At 45.7% G+C, this 22,114-nt stretch overlaps 2 protein-coding genes and 1 long non-coding RNA gene across 5 annotated transcripts; 2 read left to right on the forward strand and 1 right to left on the reverse strand.

Moving 5' to 3' along the window:
- Positions 1-15: 15 nt before the first annotated feature.
- CKLF (chemokine like factor) lies at positions 16-2,848 on the forward strand. The gene is made up of 4 exons (XM_055818717.1): positions 16-145; positions 231-389; positions 788-883; positions 2,451-2,848. Exons 1-4 carry the CDS (start codon positions 80-82, stop codon positions 2,553-2,555), a joined length of 426 nt encoding a protein of 141 aa, XP_055674692.1. The 5' UTR covers positions 16-79; the 3' UTR covers positions 2,556-2,848.
- Positions 2,849-3,290: 442 nt separating this feature from the next.
- On the forward strand, positions 3,291-19,767 carry CMTM3 (CKLF like MARVEL transmembrane domain containing 3). Its single transcript, XM_055818716.1, has 5 exons — positions 3,291-3,482; positions 12,812-12,967; positions 14,759-14,854; positions 16,085-16,202; positions 17,851-19,767. The coding sequence occupies exons 1-5, from the start codon at positions 3,372-3,374 to the stop codon at positions 17,877-17,879; spliced, it is 510 nt and encodes a 169-aa protein (XP_055674691.1). The 5' UTR covers positions 3,291-3,371; the 3' UTR covers positions 17,880-19,767.
- Positions 3,510-11,141, reverse strand: LOC129785647 (uncharacterized). 3 transcript variants are annotated; one of them, XR_008749800.1, is made up of 3 exons: positions 7,808-11,141; positions 7,292-7,439; positions 3,510-5,580 (listed from the first exon to the last, which is right to left on the reverse strand). It is a non-coding gene; the product is annotated as an uncharacterized LOC129785647 (long non-coding RNA). The 3 variants fall into 3 exon arrangements; XR_008749801.1 differs by having other exon boundaries at positions 3,510-5,189; positions 5,492-7,439; XR_008749799.1 differs by having other exon boundaries at positions 3,510-3,989; positions 4,164-7,439.
- Positions 19,768-22,114: the final 2,347 nt, after the last annotated feature.

Raw genomic sequence — 22,114 nt, forward strand, 5'->3', positions numbered from 1 at the left:
ACCGGCCCGGGCCCCGGCCCGGGCCCTCACTTCCGCCGCACTTCCGCTTCACTTCCGGCGCCGGGGGAGGCCGGGCGCCATGGCGGTGGCGATGGACGGCGCCTTTCCGCGCTCCCCGCGGGGCGCCCTGAAGCTGGCCCGCGCGGTAGGCCGGGGGGAGCGGGGCGGGGGCGGCCGGGGGGGCTCCGCCGCGGGCGTTGCTGACCGCCGTGCCGCCCCCGTCCCCGCAGCTGCTGGCGGCCGTGGCCTTCTGCTGCTTCGTGGGCTCCCGCTCGCCCGGCGCCTACGGCGCGCTGGCCCTGGCCGAGGCGGTCATCGCGGCGCTCTTCTTCCTGCTGTACTGGCTGCGGCTGGACCGGCGGCTGGGCGGGCTGCGCTGGGCACTGGCTGTGAGTACCGCCCGCCGCGCCCCTGCCCCGGGCTCCGGGCACAGGCGGCCCCGCCGGTAACGGGCACCCAGTGGGGGCCGCTCCCGCCCCGCGCAGCGCGCCCGGCCCTCCAGCGGCACCGGGCCCGCCGCTCGCCCCCAGCCCCAGCCTGCCGGGCGTAGCCAGGCGGCGTGAATGTGACGGCAAAAACAAAAAGGCAAAACTTACCCGTTTTATCACAAACGTGCTTTCCGACACCAACCCGCTGGGTGCCAGCGCCCGTTGCATGCGGGTGTCAGCGTACATGTGTGTTCATGGGAAGCCAGCCTTTTTTAGTGATTCATGCGGTACCAAAAGCAAGTCGCGTTCTTCGGGCGTGTGTTTCAGCATAAATACTTTGCTTCCACTGGCTGTTGCAGGACGTTTTCAACTCGGTGGTTGCCGCCTTGTTCCTCCTCGTCGTGTGCTTGTTTGCAGTGATCATCAAGAGCAACAATGGGACGCTGGCTGGAGGAGTAAGTAGGAACGTTATTACGAATGTCAGTTCTGGGAGCAGACGCGGATTCGAATCTCTGGGTGTACTTACATTGTGGTAAGGCCATGGAAATAACTCTCATGGAAGAACGTACTCAGCAGTTGAAAACGAAAGCAAATACACATTCAGTGTCTCTCACTTAAAAACCAATCCTTAAATCACTAGAATGTAAAGATATTACTAGACTTAGTAATTACTACAGAGAAGTGCAAGCACTGCAAACTCCTGGAGTCTTAACTAATTTGAGTAACCAGTGTTTGCTTCCATAGCTTGACATCCTCGCTGGGAGAATCTGTAGCTCTTTTAGGACTACCCAGTTTGGGTACACGACTTAAGAAGAAGTGTCTACAATCCTGCTAAAAAGAGTTTGCAATTCTTAACGGACATGCTGGTACCTCCCTCCTGGTGCTTATAGTGTTTTTTCTGACAAACTGAGGAATTAGGGTAGTTGAGAAGGTCTTTTTCATACTGCGATTGTAAGGGGTTTGTGTACTTAAGATCAAACCAGTTTAATGGTTTAAGCAACTGCAATAAGCGGGGGAAAACCTCTCAGTTTTGAAAGTATGTAAGCCTCCTGAAGTACAAGATAAGCTAAAATGTGGCAATGCACAACCTGCCATGGGAGTTTTTCGAAACGGGCTTCAGAGATGATGAGATGGAAAGCTGGCGTTTGCACTGGCAACAGCATCCTAAGTGAAAAGGGTACTTTCCGATAGTGACTGGCTATGCCAGAATATGATTTATATTCTCCTTTGTGAAGTTAATACAAATTAAATTTAAGTTGGAAGCAGGAGACAAAGCAGGTCGCTTGGAAAACAAGTTTGGGCAGAACGAGTGAGACCTTCAGCAAACAGCATTGCCCCAAGGCCTGTGCTACCAGGGCACAAAGTGCCTTCAGCTGTGCTCTCCTGAAAAAGCTTGCCTTAGCATTACTCTCACTGATCAGGTAATTGTGTTTTAAAACCTGCTTGCCTAAAAAATCTTTGTGTGCATGTGGGATGGGGCTGAAGGGCAAGAGCCAAGCAAGTAAACTCAGCGCCTGTTCTGCAAACGCATTTTTTCCAGCTGCCTGCCTGAAGTTGTACATTTTTTAAATACTTGTGTGCATTTTCTTCAATTTGGTGTATGTTCCCCGTTCAGCGCTTCAGAGGAGAGGAGCTCTTCCTGCTAGGCTTGTTTCTACAAATGTTGGCTTTTGTCTGAGCCAACACCATTAATTAGGCAACCCTTAAAGAGACAGAAGGGTTTTCATTTAGGATAAAAGCATTGTCTGGCGTAATGCAGTATTAGCTTAGCTTTCAAGGAGAATGCTTCATCTCCAAGGCTTCACACAAACTTCAAACAAAGCCAGAGTGTAGGCAGCTCCTGTGAAAGCCTGATGGGATTTAAATAAGGATGTTTATCAGCTGTCTCAAATCACGAATGTATTTGGAAGGCCAGAACCAAGTTAGGAGGATGAGATTACTGCTGCTTTGGGGAACAGTACAGTCACTACAGCAACAGCCAGAGATCCTGTGGGGAAACTAACATTATCGTTATTTCTATAGGTGTTTGGTCTTGTATTGTTTGTTCTCTGTGTTGTCGACGCAGTTGTTGTTTTCCAGAAGATTAGCCTTGATGGAACAAGAGGAAGGAATACTCCTGCCAAATAAGATTACCATTTTGGTAAAAGAGCGATTTCTCTGCTGATGACTGCTTTACTCATTTTTATTAAAGAATTTGTATTTTCATGGGTTCACTTTAGTTTCCCTGGGCATTTATGTACTGTTTCACAAGTACTGGTCCTAACTTCTCTTACAGTAATAAATGTAGTTTCAGTGTTGAAATTTCACTAGTACAAGCTTCACAGAAAATGGTCCTGTTTTTTGAAACTTGATTGAATTTTTACCTGTATGAAAACTAATTTCTCGATTGTTCTCTGTAATAAAAAGAAAATGCGAATGGGCTGATGTGAGTTGTTTTATGTTAATTAGGCATACTTAAAACTTCACTGTACCTGTAAAACAGCGCGGAGGCACGGTAACGCCGGGGCGCGCAGCACCGCGCGGAAACCGCCGCCCGCCTCGGGGCATGGGGCGGGCACGGCAGCCCCGCGGCGCGGCCAGGCCGGCGGTGGGTCCGCGGTACCGGTCACCGGGGCTCGGGGGGCGCCTGAGGGAGGCGGTGGGGGCCGGGGCAGCCCCGCCAGCACTGGGCACGGGCCCCCACCGGCGGCCCCCGGAGCGCCGGGCTGGCGGCACCGGGCTGCCCCTGCGGGATCCCGCCGCGGCGCCGCAGGGCCCGGGGGCAGCCCGCGGAGGACACCACCCCCCACCCCTACACTGGGGGATGCTGAAACTTTTTTTCACGTTTCCGCAGTGTCACGGCTTCCGCTTCCCTCCTTAAAAAAAAAAAAACACACCACCCCCCGCCCAGCCCAGCGCCGAGCCGCCCCCGGCCGCTCCCGCCAGCCCGCGGCCGCCGCAGCCATGGAGGAGCCCGAGGCCGGGGGGGCCGCGCCGGCGCCGGGGCTGCGCTCGCTCCTGCCGCCCCGGGAGTTCCTCTGCTCCCGCAAGGGGCAGCTGCTCCTCGCCGAGACGGTAAGGGTAGGGGCTGCTCCCGGGGCTCGGGGGGGGTGGGGGTCTGGGGGGCCGGGGGCGCCGGCCGTGCCCCCCGTAAGGCTCCGGGCCCCCCGTGCGGGCGGGGGGCAGCCCGGGGCGGGGGGAACAACTCCGCTCGGGCCGTGCGGCTGTCCCAGCACGGTGGGGGGAGCGGGGCCGCAGGGGCTGTCGGCTGCGTTCGGGCACAGCGCGCTGGGAAACCCACATAGCCCTTGGGTCAAGCTTGCGGTGCCCGGCGTGTGCCCCTCGGCAGGACCCCCCCCCCCCCCCAGCCAGAGCTGCCTTCGGTGCACTGTAACCCACTCGCAGCGTGAGCCCGGACACCACCCGCCACCCACCCGACCCTGTTTTCTCTGTGGGCCACGGGCACGGCTGGACCCACTGTTTGTCCCTCGTACCTCAGGGAAGTCCTCACTCGTTCCTCTCCGATGCGTGGCATGGCGTAGGGCATCGCGATCTCAGCTTGCGAGGCAGCCAGCGCGCCCGCTGTGACAGCACCGAACAGTCACCCCTAGGACACGCTTCGTCAGGCCATGGATGCCCAGGTTCCAGGGTCAGGGCTGGCGGCAATCACAGGCCTCCGACTTTCAGTGTAACGTTTTACCTGTGAAGGCTCAAAGCCTGACCACTGACCCCCACCCCCCGGCACCGACCGCTTACCCATGGCTAGCGGGTGTTCCACAACCAGCGGTGAAATCAGCAGAAGTTGTTAGTGGAGTAAGATTAGACCTTCAGCATCATTTATACCAGAAACAATGAAATCTGAACACCTAAGTTCTCTTCTAATTTTAGCTGGAGTTTTGATAGCCGGTAGTCAAATCCCGGGAGAGCCCAAACTAGTAGCCAGGTACAGGGAGCGTTCAGATGTGTGTGTGGCTCAGGCTGTCCGCGGCGCTGGCTCGGGGAAGGGAACACGGACATTCAAGGACATTCAAGCAAGAGACAGGGATGGCAGGGGCAGGAGGCAGCAATGTCACCAGGCTCCCTGACCAGCCCTTCTCTGCCCGCCCCGTGGCAGGCAGCACTGGGACCAGCCAGGAGGTGCGAGGCTTTGGGAGGAAAAACCGTTTGCTCAGGAGACGAGGACACGATGGGGAACACAGAGCTCAGGTGGGGTAGCAGCAGGCCACGGGCTGTATCAGCTCCACCGAAAACGCTGTAAAAATTCCAGGTACCCACCATTGCTCATACCCAGCTGTAGATTACAAACCCGCACATTCAAAAGGTATCAAAGCCCAACTAACTCTGCTCCTTTGGCGGATATTTTTGTTACGTACTGTAATGTTATACTGGAATTTCCTATACAAGCTTACAGCCAGTAAATTATGCTTTTCAGAAAGCCTGGCTTTTTAACATCTCTGAATGATGACATGTTTGAGGAATACTGTTTTGGTCATGGGATCAGACTCACCCTTTTGTTGTCGTAGAGAAGCACTGGTTATGCCTCCTTGGAGTAAATAAAAACCACTCTGTCTTGACAAAACAGGGATTTATCCTTTGTAAGGCCACTCAGGGCTTCCTGAGGGTTTGGCCGGCTGAAGGCAGCTCTAAAATCCTGTCTGAAGCTGCAGCGAAGCTTTCTGCGTGCTCCTTGCAGGCCAGCCCCTGTGCTTTAGGACGATGTTTCCTGGCAGAGGGGAGGCAGCAGTAGTTTCTCTCCAGTTGTCTCCAGCTTTGCCAGAAGCCCTTGAAGACAACACAGGCCCCATAATAAATCCAGTCTGTATACAGTTAGAGAAATGCAGTGCCACATAATTGTAAATGAGTCCAAGTTAAATCTATCATAGTTTAAATCTGTTTCATCTTTAGCTTTGTCTTGAACGTTTGATTTTTCCTCTTTGACACAGCACTGCTGTGGGGTGGGGTTGGGTTCAGCATAAACGTATGTAAATAATATTCATGCGAGACAGGTTTTCAATAGTGTCTTTTGTTCAGAAACAAAATGGGGTTCTCATTATTGTTACCAGATCTCTCTGTCACGTTATTACTTAGCAGCTTGGCAAGTCACAAGAAGCGTGCCTTATTTCTCATGCATGTGCCAGCACCTCTGCAGGTAGATCAGACGTTCTCTGTTCAGCTGCAGGAAGTGCCAAGTCAGTTTTCTCAACATTTAGAAAGCAAACCACCATATACTAAAAAATACATCACAGCCAAAGCAAGGCAGCAACTTGCCGACATGTCTTGGCAGGGGCAGATGGTATAACCATAACTTCTCCTTTCTGGTCCATGACAGAAAGGGAACAGGGGCCGGCTTCAGCAGATTCCCTCAGCCAGTGGCCACGCTGCGTGTGCGCTTGGTGGGAGGAACTTCATTAAGAAGCCCTGGTTTGCCCAGCGGCTGGCAAATGGTCGTTTCAGCTGCCATAAGCTATAGCAGACCCACTTAGACTTCGTCAATTAAGACAACTGCCACACTCACAGCCACCTGTTTCCCTTCCCTTGCACTGCTGGCCACGGCCGGGAGCCCAGGCACCCACATCACGACTCAGGGCCACCCAGGGGAGGGGGCGCAGGCAGCTGCACCGGCAGCGTGGGAACTCAGCGCGGCCGGCGAGGATTGCTGAGTTGAGATGGAAGGAAGCTGCTATAGCCACTTCTTAAAAATAACGTTTACACATGTTTTCACATGGAGCGAGTAAGGATCTTCACAATGTGAGGGTGTCATTTACATGTTGGCACATAAACTGCTCTGTGGGCTGGCAAGTCTGGGCACTCCGGCGCTGCCTCTACAACAGGTCAGGCTGGTGAAGCAGCTGATTACTGCTAGAAGCTTAATTACAATCGCAAATCGTATTCCGAAGAGGATGTTCCCCCCACCCCGTTCCTTTTCCTTTTGATCTTCCTGCCTTATTAATTTTTTACTCCACCTGGGGTAGCTACACAGCCACAAAGAAGCAGTAACATGAAGTACATGCATACGCTTTGCTGTCTCTTCTGATCCTATTTATTCTCACTGTCTTGCACTTTCTAATCACCATTCTTTATCTCCCAGGTTAATTCTTTTCTCTTTCTTTTTTCCTTTCTATTCTCTCCCCATAGCATTATTTCTTCCATATATCTTTAACAGTCTTGTTAAGGTACTCATTTTTCCTAAACACTTAAGTTACTGTCTTGAAGGTCAGCATCTCATCCATGCTCTTTTCCCCCCTTAAGAGATGCATTTTTCAGTTGCCTCCGTCCTGTGTTGGAACTATTTAACAGCCACTCCTGTATCTGCCACCAGAGTGTGTCCAGGCGAGATCCACAGTGACACATTCTGCTGCTCACCCCAGCTATTGTAGTCAAGCTTTTGTGTTTGTCCTGATGACTGCTTTAATTGGCACCCCCTTAGTCCCCTGAAGCCAGCATCAGTGGCAGAACATATTTTTTTCATAAAAATGTAGTATGAATACGTAAGGTGGTCCCGTATAAGGTGTGTCACTACAAAGTGACACAAAGGATGCAGAAATCATTGTGCCCGTTTGTCTCTGCTCCCATCTTCTGTCTTTTCAGTCTTCTCTGAACTGACCTTCATAACTGAAACTTGCAGCTGCTCTGTGCAAAGCCTCCTTCTTCGAAGACGACCCCCTGTGCCTTTCTCTGGGTCTGTAGCCAGGAGGAGACCCTTGCAACTAATTCTGGAGGAACCAAGAACTTCACCTCCGTGACAAGTACAACAGGGAAGCAAGTTGCTGAATAGCAGAGACCACTAAGCCATCCACTTCCTCTGGCTGCCATTAAACCGTAACAAAACACACTCTTGCCCACAGAGCACCCTGCTAGCCGCTTTTAAAACTGCTGAAGCAAACCTGTTCTTTCCCATGGAGGGGAAGCGAGGGGCAGGCACTCGACCCAGGTGGAGGGCGCTGGCTGGGGTGTGTGTCGGAGCATGCACTGATGTCAGCTGCTTCCCGGCATCCGCATCATTCCCAGTGGGCTGCAACGGGGCTGTTCTCCCTGCACAGAGGAGACAAACGCCTTCACGCTCTGCCATGACCTCAGCACTGCAGCAGCCTTCCCTCCCTTCAGGGGCACAGTGCTCTCTAACCATTGTATTGAATTATTTTTTATACCTTAAATTGCAAGCTGGTTATATGACAAAGTATAACTTCATAATGCCTGACCAGTTTAAGCAGCGCAGCAACACAATATTAAGTAATAATGACATGGGAGAAAATTACTTTTTGGAACAGAGTACCAAAGTTCCTTTAAAAAAGAAAAAGTAATATGTAATAGTTCTCTTCTATGTACATTCTCATTCCCACAGAAAAGGTGCTCAATGAAGGACCAGGCTGCTTTTCTGCCAGGGTTTTTTAAAATCTTACCACTGCCAGACCATGAAAGGATCCTGTTCCGTTCTTTGCTGCACTAGAGCTTGCTGCATCTGAATACTCCTCCACAGTGAAGCTGGCAGCAATCCCATTAACCTTTCCACAGCAGTGCAGGAACACCTCAGGCTCCCAGCTGCTACTGATGTAAGGATGCAATCCCAAGGGAAAAAGAAACCCCTTGTCTAAATACAAATGGACAAAACTGCTAAAACATCCTTGGGTTTTTTATTCCCAGAAGCAGCGGTGCTTTCTGAGTCTGAAAGTGCTAGAAATGAACTTGCAACTGCATTGAGCCCTCACCAACTTCCTCTCTAGCTGGTGTTTGGTTGGTGGTTGATTTTTTTCTTTAGCACAGACACAGAGCTGTTACAGAAATCACAAGATCCCATTGCTTGACCTTTCTCTGAAATCACTTTTAAACACACAGCTTCAAGAAAAGACAGTGCAGAACAACTGTGATGTTCAGCGGATCATTTGACGGTCTCTAGAGGGCTCAGGGTAGAGTCTGAAGGTTGCTTTTGAGTTTGTCATTTTTAGAGCAACTTTCAGTTTGCCAGGGATTTCTCTCAAAGACATGAAGTCTGGAAAAGTCAGTCAGTAGGTGTTCGTTAATTCTGGGTACAGACTGGCACATCAGTGTATTTATTGTGTGAGAAGTAGATTTTTAAAATTACCAAATATTTAGATGACATCAAATACTTCAGTTAGTGGCACTGCAATTAAATAGACAAGATAACAGGAAACCTATTCACTTTTATAATTCAGAAAAGAAATAATGGATAATATCCAGTATTGCTGATGAGTCTGTGCACTCCACCTGTCAGAGGGGGAAATGAACTCTAAACAAAAGAGAAACATCGTTGAAAGCTGACAGCTTTGTGGGCTCTTGTATTACACAGGGCTGTGCCCAAGTTACCAAGTAGATCTGGCATAAAAAACCACATCAGAGCTGCAACATGGCCACGGAGGAGACGAAAATAAGAAAGCCAAAAAACAAGCTGCAGCACCACAGCCATCACCTGACAGAGCATTCAGGCACCTCCTTCCTTTTGCTTCTCTTGCTTTAATGTGTACCTGCCTCCCCTTCCAGCCGTGCCTCAATGAAGGCTGTAGCATTTGGAAAAAAACAAAACCAAAAAAACTTTCAAACTCTTGTTCTCAAATTCTGGTCTGCTATTTTACAGTGTCTGTGTCACATAAAATTTTCCTTGGGCCTTTTCAGGCTCTGAATGCCTCCAAAACAAGGAACGATGCTTAACTGGAGAGCAATTGCACACTTCATGTCAGATTATTTCCCTTTTACTATTATCATCAATAATCCATTTGAAAGCAAAGGGGTTCCTGCAAATGAAGCGTGATTTTTTGTTTTAAGGCGGCCTTGACATGCACTTTCCCTGTACAATGGGATGCTGACAGGCAGGGTCAGGAGCAGAGAGCTGGCATGGGCTGGACACAGACAACCACTTAGAGTGGCAGTGACAGCCAAAGCACAGTTAGTGTTCGTCATTTGAGCAACTAACTGGCCTGGTAACTAATTTTGAAATGGACAGCTAGTGTTTCCCCAGGTTCCAGCTTCTCTGGATCAGACTGAGTTAGAAGGCTGAAGTGCTCAGACTGATCCTTTTGTCTCTTCAGCAACTTTACCTTGCACCAAAGCAGGAATCCCACCAGCATGTTGGAGCAGGAGCCCCTTGGCGCACTCTTGCCACAAAACAAGTGTCCGTTTGCATCCCCAGCCACATCAGAGCAGGGTCTGATCAAGTTCTGAATCATGGACTCTACAGCTGTGTTTCGTCTGCTTCCACTATCACCATTTTGATTTCCTTATCAGGCACTCGGAAAGAGCGAAGGAAAATTGACAGATTCTGTGCAATCTTAGGGTCCAAAACTTTAAATTCTTTGATTCTTTTCTTAAAAGACTTCTCCCAAATCCTCATCCTCTTTTTTTTCCACCATTTTTTGACAACAAAACAGGGCGCTGCACTGCATTTCAAACCATGTAGACCTGCCCAGGGCCGTCAGGGTGAGGGGAGCACAGTGGGAACCTTACGTTACACAAATTACCATCAGGCTGATCTTAAGAGAACAGAAAGGCTCTTTGTCTCACCCAACAGTTAACGCTTCTGACAGTACAACTTTTTCTCTGCATAAAGGCAGGCAGAGTGCAGGAATTACTGTATCAAACAGAATCGAGATCAAAGTGATCTCTACCATGCATCTTCAACTTACATATCTGAAATGTGCCTCTCTGCCTCCTCTCGCTGCTGTGGTATGATGTATTATTTAATACTGCATTTAATCCTTTCATGAGAGATCTAACAAGTTTAGTTCAGGTCTGATGTGCTGCTGTTGAAAGGGGGTTGGTCGGCAGGACCTATCCTGAATGCATCTCCCTGCTGCTGCTCGTCCCTGCACACTTCTCTGTCTCTCCATCTCCGCTATCGCACACTCCTGTAGCCAGAAAAAGGATTATTTTTTTTTTCAGCACCAGAAGAAAAAGACAAAGCATCCTAACTACATGGTGGTTTCTTTTTAAACCAAGAAAAGATGAAACCACGTCTACATTATGTTCCACAAATGCCAGCGAAGCAGATTCACAGAGCTGAAGTCCAGTCCTTTCTGGTTTTATTCCATAGGGGTGGAAAAGGAATAGGCAGTATGATAGGAAGAAGTCGTCCTCTCTCCTCTCAGTAATTTTCAAGTTCTGTTACATCCACTTCTCTTGAAATAGTACCTGGCACTTTTCATTCACAGAAATAAAATACCACATTAAGGATAAGATAGCAAATGAGTTCCTTCCACTATATCCAAACTCTAGACACTGCTGAGAAGCTATAAGCAGTAAGCCATAAGCAACAAAAAAAAATAGGATAAACAACAACAAATAGGGTAAATATTATCAGGTAACAGGCCTTGATGCACAAGTGAACTCTGTATTTAACCGGATCAGTTTCTTACAACTCAGTGAAACAAGAACAATAAATAGATAGAAACATTTAAAGATAAATATAGTATCTTACTAAAAATATCACATCCTCTCAAACTTTACCACCCAGTCCTAATAGATCAAAACAATATACTCCATCCAGCTGTTGTCATCCAGGTCAAGAACTGACTGCTTTCCCCAAAACCTAAGCTTAGAATAAAGGCTTGTTAATTAATTAAAGAAATAATTTCAACAGGTTTGAACTGCTCTGTTGCCCCCTACACCTAAATGGGCTCTTCTGATACATGTATTTGTGGGTCGACTGACCCCTCATAGGAGTAATTGTTAATCAATAATTAACTGTAGGAGCCTTATCATTCAAGTATAATGATTTTTTTTTGATGTACAGGTGGTTCCCAGGAACACATGGTAGCAGCAAGCAAAGAAATTCATAGATCTGAAATGTAATGAGGTAAATTCATTGATCACAGTCCGCACATTATTTAGGCTTTTCAAGAAGCCACGTCTGCCTTCAGACATGCCAGCTGGGGGAAAAGAATACATACATCTGTTTCCAGTATTATATGAGGGAGTGTGGATAACTGGCTAGCTGAAAAGGGTCACATAGACATAGTCCCGCTGGCTGGACAAAAATGCACATCGCTCTCAGCTTATCTGAAGTAAAGCAAAAATACACTATCCCTGGCTGTTCTTGTTACACAGTAACAGGAAGATCGCGGTGGGAAAAGAATGTTGCAGGTGGGAACAGGTAACTACAGAAGAGAAACTAGGGGCGGGCTTGGTATTTAGGCAACTAACCAGTAATGAGCTTAACTTTTGTAATATGTATGAGCTAATTATAACAAGGCATAAAAGGTGACTGTAAGGCACAATAAACGAAGTCTGCTGATCACTCATATTGAGTGACTGTGTCTTCCCTCCGTTGCGACAAGGGAGAATGTCAGCATCCCCATTTCAAATTTAGAAGTTAAAAAACTTGTAATCTAATGCTCAAACAGTACCTACTGCTACACTGACCAAAAGCATCCCTGAGCATTGCTAAGGCACGGATTTGTCTTCAGGAGGGCAGAGTGAATAGAGCAGCTCAGGTATAAACTAGCTCATAACACTTGCACTTGCAGAAAATGTTTTATTCAGTATACTAGCAACTTTTTGTATTTTAAGCTAAATATGAACAAGCCAGCAACCAGTTACCACGCAAGGTTGCAGAGCAGTAGGGCTGGAGCCTCTTCTTACCAAGTTTCTCCATGGCCCCCTCACCTCCCGCTTCCACAAATACAGTAGCTGAAAGTCCAGAAGTGTAGCAAGCACTTCGGTACAGTCTGGTTTCTGTAAAAAAAGCATCTTTAGCCATTTTCCCACTGTGAAAATGCCTATTTAGAGCCATAAACGACATTCTAAAAGTATTTTAATTGAATGGGAAAACAAATGCCCTTTTTATTCTTTTGCAGAGTTAGGAAACATCATGGAGAGAAAACAAATCTATGGGAGTTAGCTATCCTATTACTCTCTAAAACAGCTGTCTACAGCGGAAAACTAGAACCAGAGACTTCCAGAAATCACAGAATAATTAGTTCTCAGTTCTTATCTATCCATCAGTAGCAGACTTTTTTTTTCCAACTCTAAGCAGATTATACATGCTAAGTTACTTTGGGCTATCTGAGCAATGATTTGGGTTTCAAATGAGAACTGTCACAGCCAAAAGCTTAGAGCTCTGTTTGCTTGGCAATGCCCCGCTCTGTTTGCAGAATTATGTTGTCAGAACTGTTTACAATCTAGAGCAAATTATTGACTGGAGAGGTGCAAATCCACCGAGCAGCCTGGAAAGTCGATTTCACACGCACTGAAAGAAACACCATTACTTTAGATTTATTCCGTGCTAAATGAGAAAATTCATTTGGCCCAAGGGGAAAAAAAAAAGTTGGAAGCAAGATATACCATCACCAGCAGTGCTGACAGGAACACGCAGGGAGAATAACGCTTCAAAGCTGCTCAGCTGCCTGAGGCTCTGCTATTTCATGCGAATAACTAGAGTTTTCCTTTTACTCTAGGTGCTGTCATTTATCATTTTTATCTGCTATATTGCATCTCTAGCTGCCTCTTTCATGATGGCACCACTCCTAGAGTTTCTGCTGGCACTATTTCTTTTTTTTGCCTACGCCTCTAAACTTAATGAGAAGTTTAAAGGACTCTACTGGCCTTTGACGGTAAGTGAAATGCACAATAGAAAAACACAAATGTAATTGTAGAGTGTAACATGAGTAAAAGGCACTATACAGGAGGTTGGGCTGTTAACGACTTCACCTCCTTATCAGAAGCTTGTCCACATTGCCTCTCATTCAGAAGGTCCCAAAGCACTCTTTACACTATGCTATACCACATCCTATAGCTTTCTTGGTGCTGACACAAAGTGTGGTTTTATTAAAGCACAGAATTTATGCGCCATTCCAGGCAAACAGCTTAGAGCTGCATCTTCAGAAGCAAGCAACATCAGCCCAACTGAATCTGCCCACTGCTGGGAGCAACTTAATAAATATTGCCACCCTTACAAATGAGGAAGCTGAGGCACGCTATATAGTAATGCGCACGCTATATAGTAATGCACACGCTATACTAAAATGTTTTCAAGTTCTCAGATAAATGCTGTTGAGGTCAGTCATACTCACACGCAAACAAACTGGCAGCTGCTTCTGTGAAGGGGGAAGGCCCTGCAGCTGCCCAGTGACACAGGGAAATCCCTGGCTGCTCCCGGGGGCCGGCAGGTTGGTGGCTGCACTGGTGACTGCGCACTGGCCACTGGATGTCTCTGTTGCTTCAAATATACATTGCCAAGGGAGCATTTGTCTAGCAGTACACATACTTCCAAAAAATGCTAGTGTCATCGATCTGCATTCTCTTTTGGTACTGTCTAGCAATAGTTCATCGTAGTGAGATTTGAATTGGAGGTCTCAATATATAAAAATAACATTAGCAAGGCCACTGGTGGATATAACAATAGCAGTGACTTTTGACAGTGTGCGTGGTTTTTGTCTGGTAATCTCACTTCCATTGTTTTCCTGTTTTCTACATGCATCTGATTACAGAACTAAAACAAAGCACCTGTATGTTTATTATTACCATAATATACTCCAGTCACAGAGACCAGACCTTGTCCAGACTTCAGAAGAGTCGAGTTTCTTGTAGGATTTGTGCTTTGAGACATTCTCTTACTCATCCATCTGTTCCGAAAAGGCAGAAGGTCTAATTGTGAACACAGATTGAGATACCATTATTCCAGCTTACGTGATTTACACATGCCCTGGGAATCGCAGCTCTATTTAATACACAGTTCAGAGACACCGTTGCTCCAGCACATCACTGCTTGTATTACAGGGCACAGCCCCTGCCCTGCTGAGATACAGTCTCAACCACAGAAGCCCCTAATTTGATGACAGCAACAGGTACAATCACTTCAGGCTAGCTGTTGGAGTTACAAGTATAAATCATAGTTTTAAACACTAAAAGTGTTTGGTTCCTAAACGAGACAGGCAGGGCTACTTCTATACAGAAACAAGCATGTGCCTGTTCCCCATGGGAACTGATAGGATCCTCCAGAGCCTTTGGTACCACAGGAGCTCTGCTTAGGGATGAAACCTTTTAAAGCACTTCAACTGATTCTTCCATTAGAGCCCTTGCAGCGCTCCAAGTTAAAAGATAGCCCTTCTCAGCCTGAAAAAAGGTCTGCCTGACATAAGCACGTTAGAAGCAGGATTTATACAGACGTCTGTAAGAGCAGAGGTTTATACCAAGATTCCAGTCATCTCCCATCTAAAGATATTTCCCAGATGAGCAATTCATCCACTACAAAATACCAGGCTGTAGTCACACTCCAGAATCGGGCAAGTCCACTGACGCAACAACGAAGGGTTTTAGTGGTCATTTCTGAAATAATTTTTAGAGGAGTTTGTATGTTGGAATTACATGACTAATCGGAGCCTGCAACATTGGTTATTTTACAGGATTTCCTGCGGTGCGTCACTGCTGCCATTATTTACTTTGCCATTTCAATTGCTGCTGTCTCAAAATACAACGACGGAGCATCTAAAGCAGCAGGAGTAAGTAGATGTGAGCTCTCCACCCCAGTATTTCAGTGGACTGTGTATGCACATACCTCAGAAACAGTTCAATCTTGACCCCATTGCAAGTAGCAGAAGTTTCTTCAATTAACTAAATTAGATTTAGATTTGCCTAAAGGAAGGGAAAAAATGGTCAGTTATGTAGAAAAATCGGGTGTTAATCAATTAATCGGGTTTTTTTCATCCTAACAGTGCTGCTCAGTGTTAACTGTACTACTTAAGGAAGGCGTACAGGGAAGAAAAATTTCTCTGTTCCTGCAAAGAACATAAAGATCTTTGAATAAGAGAGAATAATAATAGAAATCAAACTTGTAACTACTAAGGACAGTCTATATTAAGTAATTTCAACCTCCTACCTCTACTGCTTAGTTTTACTTGGGTAAGTTGAAGCTACAGCAGTGTCATTGTCCCCTCCAGTATACAGACTGCACAGGAGAGAGCCTTTGTCATCAGCATTTTGTGTTCAGAAATAAGATACAGCCTCTCCATCTGCAACTTGACTCGAAGCATCAATAATGTATGCAACATAAATAAAATCTGCATAGTAATTTAAAAAGATGGGGAAGAACAATACCCAGGAGTGTTAGCCGGCAACCCTTGCCAAACCATCCCAAGTCCAACACAATTTTGAAACAAAAGACCTTGTTTTAAATTCTGTCACTCCATCTAGACATGAAACAACACAACACAGTGTTTCCCCTAGCTTCTCAGAGTGAAAACCATCCTACTCTCGCCACACTGCTGCTGCCTTGACACTAAATAGGTAACTTCAGAAGCATTTTATCTCAATCTAGTTCATTCTGCAAGATTCTTGCAAACCAGTAAAAAAATCATTTCCAGAGAAACTGAGGCAATTTCTTGGTGGCACAGAGATGCAGGTTACGTTCTCCTGTAGCTCCCAGTCCAGGCCAACGCTGGTGCTCAGAACATACCCAGAGCCAGAGAGGGAGGCAACCTGGGGAGCTGCTACGGACACCTCTGGAGCTGCAGGGATCACCGCTCAGAAATGAGCTGTGGTATAGCTGATGCCAGTGGCTCACGACACAATTCCCTTCCCTGCCTTTTTAGAAAGGCACAGGTCAAAAAAAAAAAAAAAAAATCAAGCCCAGGTTTTCTTCAGTAATTTTTCTTGCGTCAGTTAGGCTTATTTCAGTTTGCCATTGATGGACGTGACCTGTTATCAAGGACAGTACTATTTTGCCGTTTCAGGTGTTTGGGTTCATAGCCACAATAGTGTACGCCATTGATTTCTACATAACCTTCAATGACCTGGTTACTTTTCTCAAGCAAGGCAGTTCCGATTCCCCTGAAGGGCGCAAGTCAGAAGGTAGGTAAAATTCCCCGTGTGGGTTATACCAACGTGTAACAGGAGATTTTCTTCTCCATTTCGCCCTTCGCAGGGAAGCAAGAGCACTCACTAAGAACAGTTTCTGTTCTTGGGTACCTTGGTTTTGCATTCCTCAACTACGCTGCATTATGAAGCTGCTTAGTCTTAAGAAGTTGGAATTTTAGTGATTTATAAGGAGAACTAGCAAGCCAGGAATGTTAAGTTTCTCACAGTTTTGTGCCATCTAACTTTGAAAGGCCCCAGATCCAATTATAGAAACCACTGTGCAACACAGTTTTATCCTTTCGTCAAAATGTCTTACTTAAAAACAAACCTTTTTTTTTTTTAATAACAATTGAAATCCATTAGTCCACAGTCTTTTATGTCCAATAATGCTTTTCTCTTTAACTCTCTTTACCACGATTACCTGTTATCCAGGGTGAAGCTGTGACCATCTGTGGGTAAATGGCCTTTTTTCCAAAGGCCACACAGCATAAAATTAACAAGATCGCTATCAAATTTCTTACTAGCATAGAAGGTACAGTCTACCTCAAATAAGACAGATCCACTCAGACAAAGATAAAAAGAGGGACCCGCTGTTGGGAGTTCAGACCCATTTCGAGCCAAGTCAGGACACAGGCAGCTATTTTGCAGCACCCCACGAGCCCAAACCAGGCATCGTGCCCCGGTGGCACTGCTCAGCACACCCACACAGATGAAAGAGACTGTTCCACACTTTAAAACAAAAAATCCAAAACCACCTGCCCCAAAACCAAAACCCCTCAAACCCAAAACCACCCCAGGATGCGTACAGAATCCTAGAAGGTATATAGTAACACTAACAGCCTTTTCTAGGTGTTTTAGTACATTGTTAAATGTTTTGAAGGCTTTGGGCCAAAGAGACAAAAGAAGAATTCAAGGAATAGATCATAGGAAACAGACTGTAAGGACTGAAAACTGTTTATCCCTACTCAGAAGAAGATCAGGTGACAAGGGTACAAAATTAGGCTAAAGATTAGATCCAATTTCCCTGGAGATGGAGAGAGAAATATATAAACTTACCAATGCACAATCGTGCAGCTTTGTGCTGATGTGACGGTGCAAGAAGGGCTTTGCCCTGCAGCACCTTCCTCCAGCACCAGACTTACCTTCGCACTGCGGCTCACAGCTGCTGAGCCCAGAAATCCCTTGCTTCCTTGAAAGCAGAGTCTCGAGCTTGGTGCCTTTGTAGGCCTGTTGGGATTTCTTAATATCTAAAAGCTTCTGGCTTTCAGACACGTTTAGCTGGCGGAGTGTAACCATGCCCGAGAGCAAGCAGCAACACCCTAGCACAGGAGGTATGCCTGCAGCAGACGTCCTCTGGGTGGCCACGCTAACAGTAACACCTCCACAAGCTCTCTCATCCCAGCTGTTACCTCTGTGGTGGGGGTCTGAGTCTCTCTCAGCAGCACTTCTCGAGTCCTTTGAAACACTATTTAAAGCTCTACCATGTTAACAAGAACTGTCATTTTACAAGCCTTTTCCTAAATATGTCACAGCCTTTGAAGCAGACACCTGCTGAAGAGCAACATCTCTTTCCTCGCAAAAGCTAAAACTGACGTGGACATTCCTACTTTTCATTTTCACTATTCCTTGTTTTACATTTCAGATGAGGACTCAGATTCTGACTCCGACTGAAGAACCCAACACCAACCAAGCATGAAGGGAAGATGATCAAGCACCTTCCTCTCTGCTGAATGCACTGCCAATTCAAATATCTCCTTTATTTCAGCCTTAGTAGCCTCTTTCCACCTCACTGTTTATGGAATCACCAAAGCACAGACAGGGCAGTGATGTGGAAAAGGAGACTATTCCCAATGCCATTAGATGCTTTTTCAGAGCTACAGATTTTACTTTAGTTCAACCTGCCCAAGGTCTGTATCCAAACAACACATCTCAATTCTCTGTTGCCCCTCCTCACTCAGCACTACAATGTACTGAGTAAACAGAACATAGTATTTTAAACATATAAGCAGAGCTTTTAATACGCTTTACTTAATTCCAACTCTGTAACACTTAGAGCTTTTATACTTCTTGCTGTGCCAAAGAAGAGAGGCTTGGAATGCCTCTATTTGTATTTTTCTTGATTAACTAATAGTATTTCTTTATCTGAATATTCCGCTATCTCAAGCACTGAAGGCATAGATTGTAGTTAACACGTTGGTTTCAATACATTTGTATCCACTGCCTATCTGTGGCAAGAAAAAGCAACAACTGGAAACGTGTAGCAAGAACAAACCTCAAAGTATAATCGTGCCGCAGGGTGGCTGGCTCATCAAACATTCGGTATCACTTTTGTAAGCTGTTTGGATGGGGTCACATCTCATCTTCTGCAATTTCAGCACTGATACGAGGTAGCACAGACGAGGCATTGTCTTACCAGCCCCCTTCCTACCATTTGCATGGAAGCCCTTGCACACACAGCTAAGGAAGGCTTGCCAAACACCATCCAACAGTATTTGCCTATCAAAGCCTCCAAGTGTTTTACGCACAAGATACCATGGTCTGATTTCATGCTGTTGCAAACACTGGTCCTCCCACGAGTTTACTGTTTGTAAACTTAAAACTGTAAAACTCAGGATACCTGGGCCCCAGGAGGGCAACACATCCTTCCCACTGTGAAAAGGTAAAAAACCAACCTCCAAACTGAAGAATGTCTGCAATTAATTTCATTTTTGAGACCTCCCCCTCTTTTTGTGTGTGCGCTTTTCTGTTTCAGTTTGAGGTTTGGGTTTTGTCCCCCTGGAAGGACATGATTTATCTTGTGATCGAGTATTCTGGTGGAAAAGCCGCCTGATTTTACAAGAAGGTGTTTTTGTGGGTAGCACAACCTACCTTGAAATAATTTGTGTCCACTTACAGACACATACTGCTTGGAAGAAACATGGCATGCTCCTTATATATGGCAGCAGATAGGTCTATTGCAAAGAAACCTGTATGCATTAAAGAAAAAATTAATATAGTACCAGAACAGGTGGCCTTAAAAAGTAATTAAAATGAGAGCAGATGGTGCTAACACAGTAAATGAAACACCAGGATAAAACCATAAAGGCAGATTTCCTTTGGGAATAAATGACCACTGGGGTTCCAGTTCCCTGCCGGCAGCTGGCTGCTGACAGGCACAACCACGGTACCGAACAGCGAGCAGGTGCTTGGGAAGGTGCTGGCTGGACTCAGAGCTGCCTAACGGGCAGCTCCTACCTCTCCTCTTTCCAGACCACCGACAGAATAAAGGCAAAACAAACGGTTGCTTCTAGATGTGACAAATCATCTTCGATTTTATGAAAAAAAATCTATGCATCTCTTCCTGTATGAAATTCTACCTTCCTTTCTCTTCTGTTGTCATATTTTACTGGCACGCACTGTGACGTCAGGGGACCTGGGCTCATTTTTTATATTCAATGGGTTTGTACTTCTCTTATTTTTATTAAAAAAAAAAAATAAAAATGTACTGCATGTCACAGCTGGAAACTTGTACATGGTTAGTATTTAGAAACCATGCTGGATTAAACCTCTTTTAACAGAAGTGCTGGGCGTCTTTATTTATTTTAAGACCTGGTTTTACTGCCTTGCCTCTGACCAGCGAGAGAAACGGTGTTTCAAGCAACTCCATCAGGCAAGATGCAAGTGCTGGGAAGGCAGAGGACAGCACAGAGCCAGCACGGGAGACCAGTCACTCATGGTTGCACACCTTGCAAGGAGAAACTTCATCTTCAGTGTGTTAAGCATGAAAGAATTTAAGCAAGAATTATTTTTTGCATATTTAGTAGACATTGGAGATTCAGTGCTCTTACTTGGCAAGTAACAACATTGTAAACAACAATCCTCTTTTGGTTCACCCTTCACAGACACGTTACAACCTAAAACCTGCCAAGGTTTTCTAGTCATTTTTTTCATATTGGAACACTCCTAAAGTAAAACGGAAAAGGCAAACAAAATTGCTCATTAGTTGCTTCAGGACTGCTTTAGCAGGGATGCAGTGAATTGCCTGTCCACAGAATTTCGCTACTAGCATTCGAGCATTTGATTGCACTTATTTCTAAGCAGCTTGGTCCCAGGGTGAAGTACTTGTGTGCAAGATTCCAGCCTTTATAAAAAGATCAGTTCCCACAACTGAAGCAAAATACACTTCTGTATTTTATCGATATAATTTCAGAGAAGAGAATTAAATTAAAAATAACTACTGTAAAAGCCAATTGTGATTTGGGGAGGGGCTGACTCAGTCTTTTGTTCATCTCCTACCAGCAATATTACACTAAGCTCAGAGTTTGCTTGATTTTTTGGCTTTTATGCTTGCAAGCTTATTTTTCTCCAACTGGTAAGACCAAAACAGCAGGAGCACTGGTTTCCCTGCAGTCCAGGACTCGCAACACAAGCATAACGCTACACTTGCGGCATGGATGCCTTACTGAAGTTCCTATTCAGCAGGGTCAAAATCAACCATCTCTTTTCGGTTTTTAACACATTCTTGCTCCAAACAGGAGCCGTTTCCAGACCCCACGCAGGCTAACACACGTCTTGGTTACAACCACAGCACAACTATCGCCCTTTGGAATTCCTGTGCCTGCTGAACAGCACCCAGCGGCAGGCAAACCTGGGGAAGCGATGAGTTTCCAATACCAAGTGTGTAACAGATGGATGTGTAAACACCCCAAGAAGCCTTGCCATCTGAACCCTGTGCACCAAAGCCACCGACGGGAAGGAAGAGCAATCAGCTGGCATCACAGATGAACAGCTTCATACACCTCTCACGCTGTCTGAAGGTCCCTCGCCTCCTATCGAACAGCTTTTACATGTATCTGTGGAGTATTTGTTCAGTCTTGTGCAGTAATTTTAGACAGGTGGTATTAAGGTATTAAAAAGACCTTTCCAAGCAGCCTTTTTAGAGTCTGACTGAAATAAGAGGCTCAACTGTCATTTTAACACACTGTCCATTACTCCACTTAATTCTGCTTTTCACCTGATACTGGTCAAAGTTCTCTAAGTCTTAAAAGTTCTAACTGACTAAGTAATTTCCAAGATACTAAGCAAAAAGCAGTATATCTAAGCCTATGTGGTGTTTGAGAAGAATGCTTCCCCTAGCCTGGTGTGTTGGAAAGACGATGACAATTTAATGCTCTGCATAGCAAGCAAATGTTTTTAATTCATTCCGCTTCTCGTAAGTGATCACTGTGGAAATTTCTAAGCCTGAATTTTATAGCTGCATCTTGCCCTGCTAGGAGACCAGCAGCCTGTATCATTAAGTGAACATGTACTTGTGACCAAACACTAAGTGTATGTTTCTGACACCTACACTTCTAAAATGCATAAATAATTGAGAAAACATACATCTGCTACTAGGCTGAGCTAAACCTCATAGCAGGCAGATTGTAACCAACCTGATGAAATTTTCAGAGATGAAAAACAATTAAGTGGTTAAATGGCTTCGTTCCAAAGACCAGGATACAAACTGCCCCTGAAGAGCAAATGCAAGATATGTATCACCATGCATATGTAAAAACACAAGAAGCAGCTCCACCTAGCCATCCTTTTTTTAATTTATTTTTTTTTTAACATGGAGAGAGAAAGAATACATCAAGGAAGCAGAAGTTTATATAGGCACAGAAAATTTGAATCTTCTTACAAGATGCTTGAGTCACCATTTTGCATGGAGTATTGGTTTAGAAGTCAGGATGGAGACACCATCTCTTGTTTTATTTCTAAATAAACAGGCCTGCAACAAAGAATCCACAATGCAACTCAGATTTCTGCTCTGGATGTTTTGTAAAACAAAACATCTTCTAGCCCAGAAGATAAAACAACTCAGAAAATTTAAGTGTATTTAAAAAAATAACTAAATTTTTCAATCTACTCCCTTGAAAAAGGAAAAGAGC

Source organism: Falco peregrinus, chromosome 14, assembly GCF_023634155.1.
Source record: "Falco peregrinus isolate bFalPer1 chromosome 14, bFalPer1.pri, whole genome shotgun sequence".
NCBI classification, from domain to species: Eukaryota; Metazoa; Chordata; class Aves; order Falconiformes; family Falconidae; genus Falco; species Falco peregrinus.

Excerpts from the sequence above, each read along its gene's own strand:
- CKLF (XM_055818717.1), top strand. The coding sequence starts at position 80 with ATGGCGGTGGCGATGGACGGCGCCTTTCCGCGCTCCCCGCGGGGCGCC. Across the intron at positions 390-787 it reads GGCTGCGCTGGGCACTGGCT|GACGTTTTCAACTCGGTGGT; the intron begins GTGAGTACCGCC and ends TGGCTGTTGCAG. Across the intron at positions 884-2,450 it reads ATGGGACGCTGGCTGGAGGA|GTGTTTGGTCTTGTATTGTT; the intron begins GTAAGTAGGAAC and ends TTATTTCTATAG.
- CMTM3 (XM_055818716.1), top strand. The coding sequence starts at position 3,372 with ATGGAGGAGCCCGAGGCCGGGGGGGCCGCGCCGGCGCCGGGGCTGCGC. Across the intron at positions 12,968-14,758 it reads GACTCTACTGGCCTTTGACG|GATTTCCTGCGGTGCGTCAC; the intron begins GTAAGTGAAATG and ends GTTATTTTACAG. Across the intron at positions 14,855-16,084 it reads GAGCATCTAAAGCAGCAGGA|GTGTTTGGGTTCATAGCCAC; the intron begins GTAAGTAGATGT and ends TTGCCGTTTCAG.